Here is a 15,326-nt window from a genome sequence, read left to right on the forward strand (position 1 = left end):
CACATCTTATACACTGGTACTCCAAATCATGAAGATTTGGCTACCTGATCACGGGCGTTTCACAATATAGTGCGCCTCTAAGAGTGGCCATTCGGTTAGGTAGGCCTAACGCCAAATTTCTGCACCAGCTGCCCAATCAAATTTGCCAGCCAAAGAGGGCGCTATTTGTGTAGCGGTCCGGCCCCGGCCCCCTGGCCGATCGCTCGGGGGCGGCGGTCCGTCCGCCACTGAAGGGGGAATTGGAGGCCAGGCAGGCAAAAAGAAAGTTCAGCAGACACTGAAAGACTTGGGTGTTCAAGCGGACTGGATTTCTTTTATTTCGCCATCACTAGAATCACAACTGCTTGGACAATGAAAGCGGTGGTAATCTACGTGATTCCCGGCCGAGCCATCACAACGTCCATCCACCCCGTCGTCTCCCACAGCACATCCCGCTCTCCCAAAAAACCTTGGAAACTCGCCAAACTTCAGTGCCGCTAAAAAGTATCACATTGTAGGCCACTTCCGGCCGACAGGCAAGACTTACAGAAAATACTTGTACTGTACATTCTGTGCACCCACGTGGGCCAATCACGCCTTGAAGACGTGCACAAGGTTCAAAGATCACACAATTCGCTAAATTAAATGGGGAATTCCCAGATCCCTACATTTGTATGTCAATTTTTCTTCTTTACTGATAATCACACAGGATCATACCATGGGTACTCACTGCATGGCCACAATATAGGAAAACATACAAAACAGGTACGTGTTTGATTTGATTGGATTTTATCTAGACTTTGCTTTGTCTCCTTGCAAGGTTCAATTTACAACACCGTACAATTTTCACAAATTAAATCAAAGTGTTTAAAAGGAAAGGATACTATTGGGAAAATTAAAGAAATTCACATCAGCGCTGACATCCGTGTTTCCGTTTATCCCAGATTAACCGACATGGCCACGGCGTCTTCCTTGTTAGAATACTCAAGGGTAGAGTGGATCAACTCCGTATGGTATTTCTCTGAGCTCTGCACGTACTCCAGGTAGTCTGGAGCTCCAGGATGTATGACGTTGTCCGCCAAGATGACGGTTCCCTTCTTCAGAAGGCCGTGAGACTCCAGGAGTTTCAGGTCCCTCACGTAGAACTCCTCCCAATGATCCATGAAGACAAAATCCAAGGTGTCCACCAATAAGCTCTCGCGCAGCGTAGGAATGACGTCTTCCGATCTCCGTCCAACAATTGTAATCTGTGGATAAAAATAATCAAAAATCCAGGATTCCATTCGAAGGTACAACAAACGAACAAATAGAAAAAAAAATATTCACGAATTTACAATGCAAAAGCCAGCTGCAAAATCTTACCCCAAATAAAACAAAATGCATTGAAGGTTGCTTGGGATTCTATCGAGTAATCGATAAAATCGAGGATCCGGTGAGTTTACGCGGTGAGGCAAATGAGTTCATTTTTAACGGCAGAGGCATTATTCCCCAATCATGCAAAAATATTCATGCATGAATTGTCATGATGAGGAGGACACGTTCTATAGAATCCTAATCAACCTCAATTCATCTCGTTTAATTTTAGAATGCTATCTCGTTCTCGATAGTCACCTCGAGACCACGTGAGACTTAAAAGCGGGATAATGAATAACCCGAGAAAGAACCTGTACGCGTACATGTCATCCAGTGCTGTGCGCCAACAAATAACAGCAACAAGAAAACAAAACAAAGTAAGAGCTCTCTAACCAGCTCCAGACCATCCTTGACAAACGTTCAGAGAAAGGTATTACCATCGTCATGGGCGACTTCAACGCCAAGATTGGAGAAGACCAAACTGGCTACGAGGAGGTGATGGGAATACAAGGGTTGAGATGATCGAAAATGGAGAGATATTAATAATCGTGCCCTGAACGAGCTAGTCGTCGGAGGTGCCATCTTTACATACAAGAGAATTCACAAGGCGACATGGGGATCCCAAGATCATTTCAGAGAAACCAAATAGAACACATCTGCATAAACAAGAGGTTCCAAAGATCGCTTCTAGATGTTTGAGTCGGAAGACGTGCGGATGTAACATCAGACTATCATCTGCTAATTGCTGCAATGTGGCGGAAGCTGAAGAGAGCCCAACAACGAAGAAACAACGGTATGATGTGGGCCTCTTGAGTGACATCCAGAAAGCAATGGAGTTCAAGCTGAAGCTCTCAAACAAGTGTCAAGTTCTTGAGGAAATATTTGAGGATGGAACCGCCGAAGGCCAATGGAAGAATGTCAAAGGAGAAATGCACGTGAGGAGGTAGTGGAGAGCACGAAACAGTTGCACTAAGAGTGGATAACAGCAGACACACTTCGCAATGTCGAGATTAGAAAGTACAAGAAAGTAAAACTGAATACCAGTTGGACAAGAACATCAAAAGCAAAGGCATCAGATAGTAGACTGAGAAGCAACAGAGAAGAAAAGAAGAACACCGGGGCCTACAAACGGAGATTTGTTGACAGCCTGGCTGAGGAAGCTGAACAAGCAGCTGGCAGTAGCACGATGAAGCAACTGTATGACATCACCAGGAAGCTATCAGGCAAATACAGCAAACCAGGGAGGATAGTCAAAGATAAAGAGGGAAAGGCCATCATGGCAAAAGAAGACCAGCTAAATAAATGGTTGGAACACTTCGAGAAGCTGTTATATCGACAAAGCCCACCGAACCCATGATAACCAATCAGTAGATACTTATCTCCCAATTAACTGTGACAGGTCGAGCAAGGATGAGATCCCTCCTCAAACTCAAAAACAGGAAAGCAGCAGGCCAAGTTAACACTAGCAGAAACTTTAAAAGCAAATTTAGACACCACCGTAGAGTTGCTGTATCCACTGTTTGAAAAGATCTGGGAGGAAGAGGATGTACCAGCGAACTGGAAGGAGGGTTACCTTATCAAGCTACCAAAGAGGGGTGATCTCCGCAAATGCTCAAATTATAAAAGAATCACCCTGCTATATGGGCCTACCCGGGAAAGTCTTCAAAAGAATTCTTTTGGACTAAATGAAACATGTGGTGGACTCCAAACTCAGAGACCAGTAAGCAGGATTCACAAAGAACAGATCAGGTGCTGACCAGATTGTCACACTCCGTCATAGACAAACAGTCACTAGAGTGGAATTCCTCACCGTACATCAATTTCATCGATTATGAAAAATCGTTTGGCAGCGTAGACAGAGAAACCCTGTGGAAATTGCCTCGACACTAATGGCGTGCACACAAAGCTGGCCAAAATTATCGAGAACAGCTATAGTCGAACGGGTTACATAGTTGCTCACGGGAGACAGCTACCGAGACAGTTCTAAGTAAAAAATCGGGGTCAGACAAGGATGCCTGCCTTCTCCGTTTCTCTTCCTTCTTAATTGCTACCGACTGGATAATGAAGACCACTACAGAGAAGCAGAGAGATGGAATCCAGAGGACAAAATGGACACAACTGAATGACCTGGACTTTGTGGAAGACCTTGTTGTACTACTCTCCTACAGCTGCAAACAAATGCAAGAGAAGAAAATAACACTGGCAGACACCTCCTCACACGTTTGCCTAAACATTTACAGGGAGAAAACAAAAAACCTGAAAGCAAATAGTACCAGCACCCAACCATGCAACGGGAACCCATTGAAGTCGAGTCCTTCACCTATCTGGGAAGCATCATTGACAGGCAGGGCGGCACTAGTGCAGATGTTGAGGCGAGGATTGGCAGGGCAGCATTTCCAGCTCAGAAAAATCTGGAGCTCCAAAGAACACCGCAGCAAACAAAAAAGTCTGTGCTGCTGTACGGTAACGAGACATGGAGGATGACGAAGAACACCATCAACATGGTCCAGATATTCATCAACAAAATTAAATGTCTGAGACGAATCCTCCAAATCCAATGGCAAGAAAAGATCAGCAACACTGACCTATGCCAGAGAACACAACAGTTGTCAGCAGAAAACGAAATAGGGAAAAGAAGATGGGGTGGATTGGGCACACGCTGAGAAAACCAGCAACAAATACCACATAGACAGGCCCTGACATGGAATCCCAGAGGTTAGAGGAAACGAGGCCGACCGAGAAAGACAGGGTTTATCCAAAATCACATCCGAGCCAGATATCATATCCAGGACTGCGTTGTTAAAGTCTAACTCACGATGTGATTCTGGCCTTTACCGGATGGATTTCCGGCTCGGTTTTGTTTTTGGTGGTGTGCATGGGATATTGGATCATCCTTGCCAAAATACATCCAGGCGAGTCACATTTCCATTTTTGTTGGGAAATAACATCCAGGCCGTTCACAGTGTAAGAGATATCTTGTATCAATACACTGTTTTCAATGGATGAGAAGGGCACAAAGGAACCAGTCCATTCCAAAGATGTTGGTCGTTATGCAAAAGTTTGCTCAGAATCACGAAGTATAGTAACAGTGTCTTTAATCTTGGAAATGCAAAGTGTTACATTTATGTGCAATCAAATAACTCGATGCACCAGATTTTATTCAAATTTAAATCGCAAAAGGCTTATCATGCCTGGTGAGAAATGAATGAAACGTTTGAATGTCGCGAGGTCCGGCAGCACAATGAACTCGCTTAATCGCACCATTCTATCTCTCGTTGTCTACGGATGACTATCGAAAATCACCACGGCTCGCTCATGCTCAAATGCTGGCACTTTTTGCCGGGTCTCGATCTGAGCTGTTTTATATTAGGAGAGTTGCGACATGAATGTCTAAAGTTTTGGAACCAAAATGGTGCATTATGTATCACTGCACAGACGGCACACAATAACTGCTGCTGTACTGCACACATAATGACCTGCCATTTTGGTTCCAGAGTATGAACTTGGCGCTCTCTCAATTAAAAAAGTCTGTATTTACTTATGACAAAGTCTTCACACTCGCAATACCTCTGTAGATAAACAATACAAGAGCATTGCAATGAGATGCTTGCCCCTCTGAAATGGTGGAAAAATGCAAATGACAACAAAAATGGAAAAAATGCCAAATTTAATGGCTTTTTTTCCCCTGGAAAAAGTCTTTTCCCCCAGAAAAAAAATGGCTATGCTAATGATACCTTGGCATTAACATCGGCACCAGCTAGTTTCACAAACTGCCTAGCAATATTTACGAGCTCTTCTCGAGGCTCAAGGGTGATGTACCGGCTTCCTACAGGTAAGACACTCGCCATCAACACCGCCGAGTAACCGCAGTATGTGCCGATTTCCAGGCATGTCTTGGGAGCCAACTGCTGGACCAGCTTGCGCACGATGGCCCCTGTTTATTTAAACAGAGCGAAACGTAAACTTTCAACCGTCTTGATGAGTGTACCATCAATTAGGCAATGCAACCTCAAGTTCACACTTATACAAGTCATCAAATACAAGCTTGACTTCATCTGGGGCCCGATTTCTAATTTGTAAACAACTGCAGCAATATTTGATGAAACCTAATCCTCAACTGCCGAAAAAGTAATATACACCGTTGTAAAAAATCTTAGTAAATCTAAGAAACTCGATTTCCGGTAAGCAAAACTATTCTTTGACGGCATAGTACTCAGCACATCTGTAGCCCAACACTTTGCCGACCGTCGGCTTTGTTCTTTGTGAATGACAATCAGAGAGACTTTGTAATGGGAAGACGCCTTGTTTGTTGATGTTTGGTACCTACTATAGGTCACGTGGCGTAGTAGGCGCAATCCGTCTATTGTTATGATGCTGGGTGACAGGGATCTCGGCTAGATGTGGGAAAGCATGTCGAAAATCACAAACAATTGTAAAAAAAGTGATAGTCGCCACGACATTGTCATTGAGGGAACTTGACTATTTCACATAAATTAATTAAAAAAATCACCACAAACCGTACCTACAGTTCTAAAAAAGTGATTAAAAGCCCCCCTCCTAAAAGTAGAGACAAGTATATGCATGCAAGTGGTCGCAGATGAGCCCCGCCCCTAGTGGAAGAGTAGAACCAAGAAAAGTCCTTGCAAAATCAATCGGTTGACGTGGTATTGCCGATCTCTACAAAAAACAAAAGAAAGTAGCTCGCTCCGCTATACTGATGAAAAATCTCAAATCTAGTGGAAGTCGTGGACAAACCTTCTAAGGAGTGTACCTTTCTTGTCTCCGACGTGCATCATCCAATGACCCTCCCCGTAGCAGTACTCGTCGGTGGCGGCTAGTAGAGCCGAAGGGTCTCCGTTGATTTCGGAGACGCGCTCCATTAGGTAGTCCACCATCTTTTTGCCCTTATTCTCATAATCTCCCAGAAAGTCCTTTGTAATGGTGTCTTTTAACGTACCGTTGGCTGTTGCCATTTTTAATACTAATAAAATAATTAGAGGGTTGAAAGACAAACATTCTTTTAACAGCACAACAGTTTATCTTTTTTTTGTCCAAGACAAGTAGAGTTTTGTTATGCTTCTCGATGAAGTTCGGTGGAGACATGTTCGTCTCCTGACGACCGATAGCGAATGATGTCTGAAACTTTGAGTGAAAGGGTTTTTTTCTTTTCTTTTCAACGGATAGGACCTAAATGTGGCAGCCAATGGCTCCCGGATCACCGACTGTGGCAGCCTATAATGCACCACAGTTTGACCAATAATCCATTACCAATCGGTAAATAAATGCATTGATTATTGACCAATAGAGTACTATAATTCATAACCAATCGATTGCTCACGTAACAAGAAATTGTAATTGATAACTTACCACCTCTAAACGGGCAACGTATCAAGAACCGACCAATAATGGATCAGTATGGGTAAAAGGTGTGAATGTTATAAAGGACTAATAATTATGCACTATAGGGGGCGGCGTTCATGATAAATACGTACATCTGTAATGCGTATCAAAGTCATGCGGAATCAGAATGGTATAATAATAGCTTTTGAAAACTGCTTTCTCTTGTTAGTGATACTGCAAACATTTAAGTCGTTGGTAATTCCAGAAAAATCGTCACAATGCGCTTTGTTTTTTTTTCTGCTCAAGGTAGCCCGTCCCCTACCTCAAATGGCGGGGGGTTTATATACCCCTATGCCCCGGCATTTACGCCCATGCATGGATGCTAAAAAGCTTTTTTAGAAAAACAATTTTTTGTGCACATTTAATCGAGCGGGCTCTAAGTGTAGGCTTTTCCAACTTTTTAAAAATGTTACTAATTCCAGTTCCTCTCATGGCATTGTCACTCTAGTCCAAGAAAAAAAGCCACATAAATCAACAATCATAAATGATTTATATCGGAATCACATGAGAAAAATCACTGTATCGATTGCCAGCCATCTCTTGCCACTTGTTTACCTGTTGGTCCTAGCTTACGAGATTGTGAGGATCATTTGGGGACGGAAGTGGTCGTAATTTGTGGTCACTCCTTGCCCATAATTATAGTGCACCACTGACAGGCACTAATTAATGGTTTGCCTGTCGCTGATCCCAAAAGCTTAGGGTCACGGGCCACAGGAGGTTGCAGCACTGTAGTCGTTAGGCAGAGTTTAATAGACAACTCTCAAATGTTAGGTATCACTGAAGGTTTTGTTCTTATGAATGGGTAGAACGTAGGTACTCCATATTACGCTTGCAATGTTAAGGCTTTGCGTATGAAAGTCCAGTTAATGACGTGGCCATCGGGAACATGTAGTCAGACAAGCACAAAATTCACACCACGCATGGGTTCTGCATCACAGTTATCACGAATACTCAACTGCAACAGAAAACGGTCACCGTGAGCCATCGCCAGCAGTTGTCAACACTCCCAATGTGACCTAGACTGAGATCGATGAGGCACCAAAGGCACAGTGTTTGATCTAGAAGTATAAAACCGGCGTTGCGTTTCCATATACACGAAGAATGCACGTCAATCAGAACATAATGGCTTTGAATTTATATGTTCCTTTGTGTCAGGCGTTCCATATGGAACTCATACTGACTATGTGGGCCCTACTGAAGTTTGTCCCTTGTGATACCTATACAGACCAGCTCATGTAGATCCCATATCGACCTGACCTAATTTTCCCCAGACGACATCAATACGAAAATACATGTAAATCGCATGTGGGCTTGCCCAGCTAGGTTTCTCCCATATGACACCCATATGGGCGAACGCATGTAGGTCCCGTGTGGGATTGCCAAGGTTTTTTCCCCATACGACACACATATGGGCAAACGCATGTAGATCCCATGTGGGTATACCCAGGTTTCTCCCCATGACACCCATATGGGCTAACGTAAGTATATAGATCCCACATGGGCATAGCCCAGATTTCTCCCATATGACAACCATACGAGTCAGCCCATGTAGATCCCACGTGGGCATACTCAGGTTTGTACCATATGATACCCATTTGGGCAGCGCATATCTCTCCATATGAGTTTCCCTGTGTGGATCCAGTATGGGATACGTATGGGTTAACACATGCCCAGATCTTTCACACATGGATCCCATTATGTGCTTAATACCTGGGCTGCACGCAACCCCAAAGATCTGATGTCTAAATTAGGATAAGGCCAATACTCTCGTAAATAAATCCCTCCAAAAGATACAAGCAGATCCCTATAACCCAGCAAGACAAGGAGAAACCAGCCTTCGCAACATCTGCCGGTCAATACCAGTTTTCAGTCTCACCGTTTGGCATGTTTGATGCTCGGCTGCTGCGTTTAGTAGAATGATGCACAAATTGTTGTCTAGCCTGGCAAATGTTGTCAAGTACACTGATAGCATATCCACATCGATCTGTTCCATTACTTGGGATGAACACGGAGAGCTACTTACAGAAGTTGTGTCTAGGCTCAGAATGGCTGGCCTCACAGCGCAGCCACTTAACCAGACGCTACTGGGGTATAGGAGAGGCCTATAGTGCAACCCGAAATAGTCAGGGACATTTTGGCAGTCATTGGAGCCACCACCAAGAAAGAAATGCGTTCGTTTTAGGATGCACAGGAAACTACAGACGGTTCATTCCTAACTTTGCCGCCCTCGCGTGCCCATTGACAGATATGAGTTAAGGCAAAGTTACCAAGAGTTTTGTTTGGGAAGTGCCACAGGAGTGCGCATTTCTAACACTGAGGAACGGCCTAGCAGCATCTCCAATATTGCACTTACCAGATCCAACAAAACCGTTCATAGTGCAAACAGACGCGTAAGACATAGGGATAGGTGCTGTTCTCTTGCAGATTCGTGATAACGTGAGGTTTCTTGTTTGCCTTGCCAGGATCAAGTTCCTGTCAAGCCAACGAGCATACTCCACCATTAAAGGCGAATGCTTGGCCCTTGTCTAGTCTGAGCTACTGAGAATTCAAAGAACATCTGTATGACAGACAATTCATTCTACAAACTGATCATACATCACTCACCTATATTTCCCAGGCTAAAAAGAGTAACAGTAGAGCTATGCGAAAGTCGATGGCCTAACAACCGTACAGATATGCAGTGGAGGCAATAATTATAGCTACTGAAAACACTTAGTTGGGGCAGATTTGCTCAACCACTGCCAAGGGAACATAAGAGTCTTGAGTTTTGTACAGAAATGAGAGAGATGTATAAAACTGGTATCTTCGAACTAAGAAAACACATGCATGTATTACAAGGAGATTTTAATGGCAAATCTAGCTCCTGGAAAAGAGATTGTAAACTAGGAATCCCTTTTCTTGGTGTATCTTGTTTGGGGTGAGCCTGATGTATAAATTAAATGAATTATAATGTATAGATTAACAAGATCACATTAGCAAATCTATCATTTAGAAAAAACATAATGTAATGTGCTTGGAAAGGAAGTAGTGTCAGAAGAGGGCGTATTCTTGCATAAATTAATATTCATAAGTTTCAGTGTCCGCCTGTCTTATCATGCATGATACAGCCTGGTGAATATGTTAATGACATTGATTATGGGGGTGTGGTAGGCTATTCCCCCAAAAGGCCGGAAGGTGAAAGTTTGAAAGATATTGGGGACTTTTATTTTGCATAACACATGGGGAGCTTTACGGAGCAGTTCTTGGTGTAGTAGGGCTGGTAAAAATTGTCTAGTCAGTTCATGCCAGAGACAGGAGGAGCTTAGAGTGGTGGTGCGATAGCACATGTATTTGTAGAGCGTCACCTCGAGTTGATTTAGCGTGGGAAAGATGTCCTGGAATAGTGGCGACAGCTAAGAGAAAGCTGCTGGCGATAGCTGCGAGAAAGTCTATCTTTAAGCTAGTTGAACAGCCAGGACTCGCTTCTCAGTCATTTTCAGTCCGAGTCGGGGCTTTTAACTCGGACAGCTCCTGTCTTGAAAAGCGTAAGTTCGCCATAAATATAAGGATTCATTATTTTTCTTTGTATTTAATGTATTGCTCTCAAGTCAGTATTTTTGATATTTACTTGCCATTTAAGAACAGGTCACTATTTAAAAATGTAGGGCTTTGATTTTAATGCGTAACGGAAAAAAAGAGTTATGTATACTAATAACACGACAATTCAGGGAATGCAACGCCCTGTTAAATGATATTCATAAGACGGTCATTTTATGAAATGTAATTTGTAGATTGTGGCCTAAACATGCTCAGCATTGTTACAATGCACTTGAGAAAGAGGGCAAGACGATAGAAACCTTTGAAGCCCAACTGTGACCTCGTCGTCCACTTGAGGGGGACGCCCAGTTGACTGATGAAAGCGTCTTGAAGATAGACAACTAAGACGGCTTGTCTGAGGCACAAACCATAGTAGTGCAGATAACATTTTGAAATGTAGAAACTAATATCCTTAATTTGGTCACGTACTGATTGAAAAGTTAGAACTGTAAGTAATCGCCTGATTCGCAGTTAACTTTGATGTTAAAAGTATCGGAGTACAGTGCGGTCACTGTGTAGATATTGTAAATAGCATTTTTCTTGGGAAATTAAAATCTGTTCAAAGATTTCATCAGTGACGTGTCCGGAAACTCAAAACCTTAATTATTTAGAGCCTGGTATGTGACAATGTGGAATGAAACATATGACGAGTACGTCAATTACTAGAAGGTAAACTGAACAGAAACCTTTTTACTATTTTTGAAATAATTATTCACATTTTGCTCGGCTGTGGTTTTTATTGACACATAAACACCTACAAAACCATTAAAATGGATCGGACCCTAAGCAGAATGCATTTAGCACTAATTCATTGAAATTTGCGGTGTCACCGTATTCACGCGCACATTCTTCGGCTGGACGCGCGCGTGCATTTTCCAAATTACGCCACCCTGTTCGTACTTGTTTGACACGGTTCTGGATCACAATCAATGATCCGTCATTGGTTTACAGACACCAAAGCTCGCCTAACGGATAGTGCAAACCGGCATAAAGATCGCTGATCGCGATTCAGATCCGTGTAAAACAAACAGGCCCCCAATTGGTCGAAGAAGCATGTAATGCGCGCGTACCACATGTTCACGAGCGTTGCACCAACGCAGTATGGGCTTCATATTGTGGTTGTCGAATTACATTACAGGCCCTATTTTATGTTTGAACACTCCGCAGGAACATAAATTTTGTGTACATGTCCAATGTCCATGTGCTATGGTCGAGACGTACCAAAAGGGTGCCTGACTACAATGGGAGACTTTGAGACGCATGGTGGCGGCAGATACAACGGTCCTTTTTTTTTTTTTTTTGATGTGGGCATGCGTGCGCAGTTCTAGGCATGCGTGTTAGTTTTGAGCTCACGCGCAACCGCAGAAAAGGACCAGTTTGTCTGCCGCCACCATTCGTCTCAAAGTCTCTTTGTTTGTCCTCACAATGCACGTCACACATATACGCCACCATTTGGCAGGATTAAAGCATTCATTTAAGGGGTAATTGTGAATAAAATATAGCACAACAAAGGGTATTTTATTCCATTAGACCCCTAGCGTGTTATTAGCGTACTAGTGAATAACCAAATAATTAACAGTTTGCCCTTGGCGTCTTCATGGACCCTTTAAATTTTGCATACAAGCGCCGTATTTAAACATACTGAATACATGCAGTTACAGGCGACACTATGCAGTCACAACACCTGATTTGCCAAGATTGTAAATAAGTTTGGTAATTGCTTACAGGAAGTTAATTTTAAATTTATACTATACGGGATCTTGATTTTGACCAAGATAAAAGGGACTTTCTTGAACTTTGCAGATAAGAAATACCTCAGTCCCCATGTGCTGTGTTATTCCATGGGCTGCACAAAATTCAATTAAAGTTTACCAGTAACAATGAATGCGCCAAACACAACCTTTGAGTTTTTATTCCATGGATAGGGTAGATAAGGGTAGCCTGAACAGGGTAAAGTACAAACACTAGGTTGTATCATGGTTTTGTACATGCGTGTACATTCTATTTATAACACATTTTCCTTTAGTCTCCATGCACATTTTATAGGAAAAAGGTAGTGAATATTCAGTTCAACCCGTTTTCACGCTTGTTGCTATGTGTCAGAACAATGCACACGAGAGTAAACGCTTTTTCTTCCGAAGTAGAAAGGAAGTCGTCGTTTTCAAAATTCTTAGAAAATTATTTCACAATTATGCAAGAGGGCATTTTGATGTCATAGATAGAAGGCAGTACAAAAATTAATCATTCAAAATCTCCCTTCAAAAGATGTTCCAGGAGATATTGGGTAATGCTATTGTCAAAACAATCCGTTTAACATCAAAACCAAGAATTAAGTGGATGATACTCCAAGCAAAACACTTATTTACACAAATCTATGGAGTGCACTCTTGTTCTGCCTTGATTGATATCACGCTTTGGAAGGTGAATATTTCTGATTCATGATTATGGATTACTATAATTATTATAATTAACCGAAAATGGGTCACTTGGGAGACATTCCCACAGGAACGTGCACAAAATTTTTCAAACTTTACCGTCCCATAAATCAATATTCCCTGATTCGATCTTAACCAAACTTTGCATGTTTTTTTCAGACCCTAATCTATCATCTCTCAAAATGTGGATTAAAAAAATTTCCCTCCTTTTGGTAGTTGGAGCATTAGGGAGACACTGAAATGTCTCCCTAATGACCGATGTCTCCCTAATGTTGAAAAATTTACCACAAAATGTCTCCCAAGTGACCTATTTGGAAATATTCCATTCCATGATTACTAGAATTATTCCATTCGGTGTAATTAGATATTGTAGTTGGTGGGAATGAAATTCTAATTTGTACGAGCGAAACTGATATTCTGGGACAGATAATTGCATGATGAGATTAGTAATTGCATGGTGAGAACGAAATAATAATTCCTAACAACTTACACCCACTTCCAACGCGTCCCTTGAATTCCTGGGCTTCAAAGGAAAGGGCATAGGCAAATGCAAACAAACAAATTTATTTTTGCTACGGAACATCGTATACTCCTTCAAAGTGCGTTACAAAATTAAAGAATGCAGATATTTAAAAAGCACAGCTTTTTAAATTGAATGGTCCGAACTTCACGAACCAAACCCACATACGTGGAGGAACGCACTACACAACCAGTCCAAGGTGTATGCATTGTGTACTCGTACTCCCGGGGTATGTGTCCCTACATGCCCAGGCAAAGGCACTCGGAAGTTGGAGGCACTTTAGCTAATGTGTACATAAAAACATGACGCAAATGATTCTTGCTCAGATAAAAAACATTACAAATATTCATTATGAGTTGACAGGTAACAGGTTAATGTCCACAATATTGGTCAATTTGTGATGCGTTATCGGTTGGTGATACGTTTATATCCGTTGGCTATACATTATCATTTATGTATTTGGGTCCTTTTCATAACCTCTCTTACAAAGGAAATGGTGCAAGGGCAACCCTTCGTCTCAAATTAATTAATAAATCACATTGTAAAAGACCATACCTGTGATGTCAAAGTGGGTCACAATATAACTTCGCGGTTTCGATCTCCCAGGGGACCGTCAATGCATGTCATGAAACATGTATACCACTGAAAACAACAAGTGGTCACAATGTCTAAAAGGATTGCATACGTGCACGCACGAGCTCCTTTTTTATATATAGCATTCGGACCTTGTTCACACAGAACCTTTTTTGTGTTGTGTGTTAAAGCGGGGTTTGGTGGCGGACTCCTTTGTGTTCCAAATTCTACTTTATCTTTTTTAAGAAAATGCTGCTAAAAACATTTCATTTCAGTTATTATTTGGTGGGTGCACACAAAGGCAAACGAACATACCAAAAACAATGTTACAATCGTTGAATAAAGGTAAGCCGTCAAAAGAACTGTGCATCGTCCTGCAGGATCGCTAAAAGTGAACTTAATCATTATCAAGATTGCCGTGGCATCATGGTTGTCTTTCCCGTTTAAGAGGTTATGAAAAGGGCCCTGTTATGTCTCGATTGACAATAGCCAACGGATAACGTACCGCCAACCGATAATAAGTCACATCGTGGCCAGTAATTTTTTTTTCACCCGAGTCGACGGATAATTCTTGTTAAACAAGTAAAACACGGAAACAACCCCAAAAATTAATACCAGTATAGAATTAAAATGAAAATACTCCTCAAGCTCTGAGCATATGAATCTTTAGGTGAAGGCATTTTAATTGAGTTTAAGGCATACATTACAGCACGAAAGTCACAATTACATCAAACCAGAATATTCTCAATTTCCAGGCAAAGTCAAACCTTACATGAATTCAACAAACAATGCCAAAGTTGTATCACCAAACCTCTAGTAAATTGCCAACAAAGTGAAACAACTACATCAATCAGTAAACGGTATATTCAAGGACGTGCGGCCATGAAAACAGGTACACAAAAATCAAAGAATCAAGTGCTACAAATTTTCCACAAATCCACAAATCACCACACTGTATCCAAACGCAATGAATCTATCAAGAAGTTATCAGGAATTTTCTACCGTAACAAACAAATAAAGGTATTACAGGAGATTCCAATGGTGCTTGTCGCAGCTGCGGTAGTTTCCTCCAACACCCGTCGACCAAGTCAGAGGGCAAAAAAAGCCAGGGACGAGACGACGCAGTGGAGAACTATCAGGTTGTTGCAAGGACATCTGCAGGTTGTGGAACAGACTTCACTCCGCAAGTGGAACAGTGACTGCAGAACCTAACTCTCAGGCTTCAAAAGTTAGCAGGGTCCCAAGGACATCAGCGTTCCGCAAACCATATACACCAACATACAAAGACCATCTATAATGGAAATTAATTTAACTACTCCATGCCAGAAAATACATGCAGCTTTCCAAACTCACAATTTTATAATATTAGCAAAAATTAATCAATCAAGTTCCACATAATTTCGACCAGGCAATTCAATGTAAAGAAATCACAGAGTTACAAAAGTTCCCAAAATTAACCCACAACTTTTGACCACTGGTAAATTCGTTTC

General features: G+C 42.0%; 1 protein-coding gene across 1 annotated transcript; it reads right to left on the minus strand.

Moving 5' to 3' along the window:
* Nucleotides 1-450: 450 nt before the first annotated feature.
* LOC110975389 (catechol O-methyltransferase-like) lies at nt 451-15,265 on the minus strand. The gene is made up of 4 exons (XM_022227840.2): nt 13,819-15,265; nt 6,104-6,313; nt 5,067-5,266; nt 451-1,226 (listed from the first exon to the last, which is right to left on the minus strand). Exons 2-4 carry the CDS (start codon nt 6,303-6,305, stop codon nt 915-917), a joined length of 714 nt encoding a protein of 237 aa, XP_022083532.2. The 5' UTR covers nt 6,306-6,313; nt 13,819-15,265; the 3' UTR covers nt 451-914.
* Between the last annotated feature and the right edge of the window lie 61 nt (nt 15,266-15,326).

This window comes from Acanthaster planci, linkage group LG20 (assembly GCF_054643075.1).
Source record: "Acanthaster planci isolate LZ-2023a linkage group LG20, COTS_SCS, whole genome shotgun sequence".
In the NCBI taxonomy this organism is placed as follows: Eukaryota; Metazoa; Echinodermata; class Asteroidea; order Valvatida; family Acanthasteridae; genus Acanthaster; species Acanthaster planci.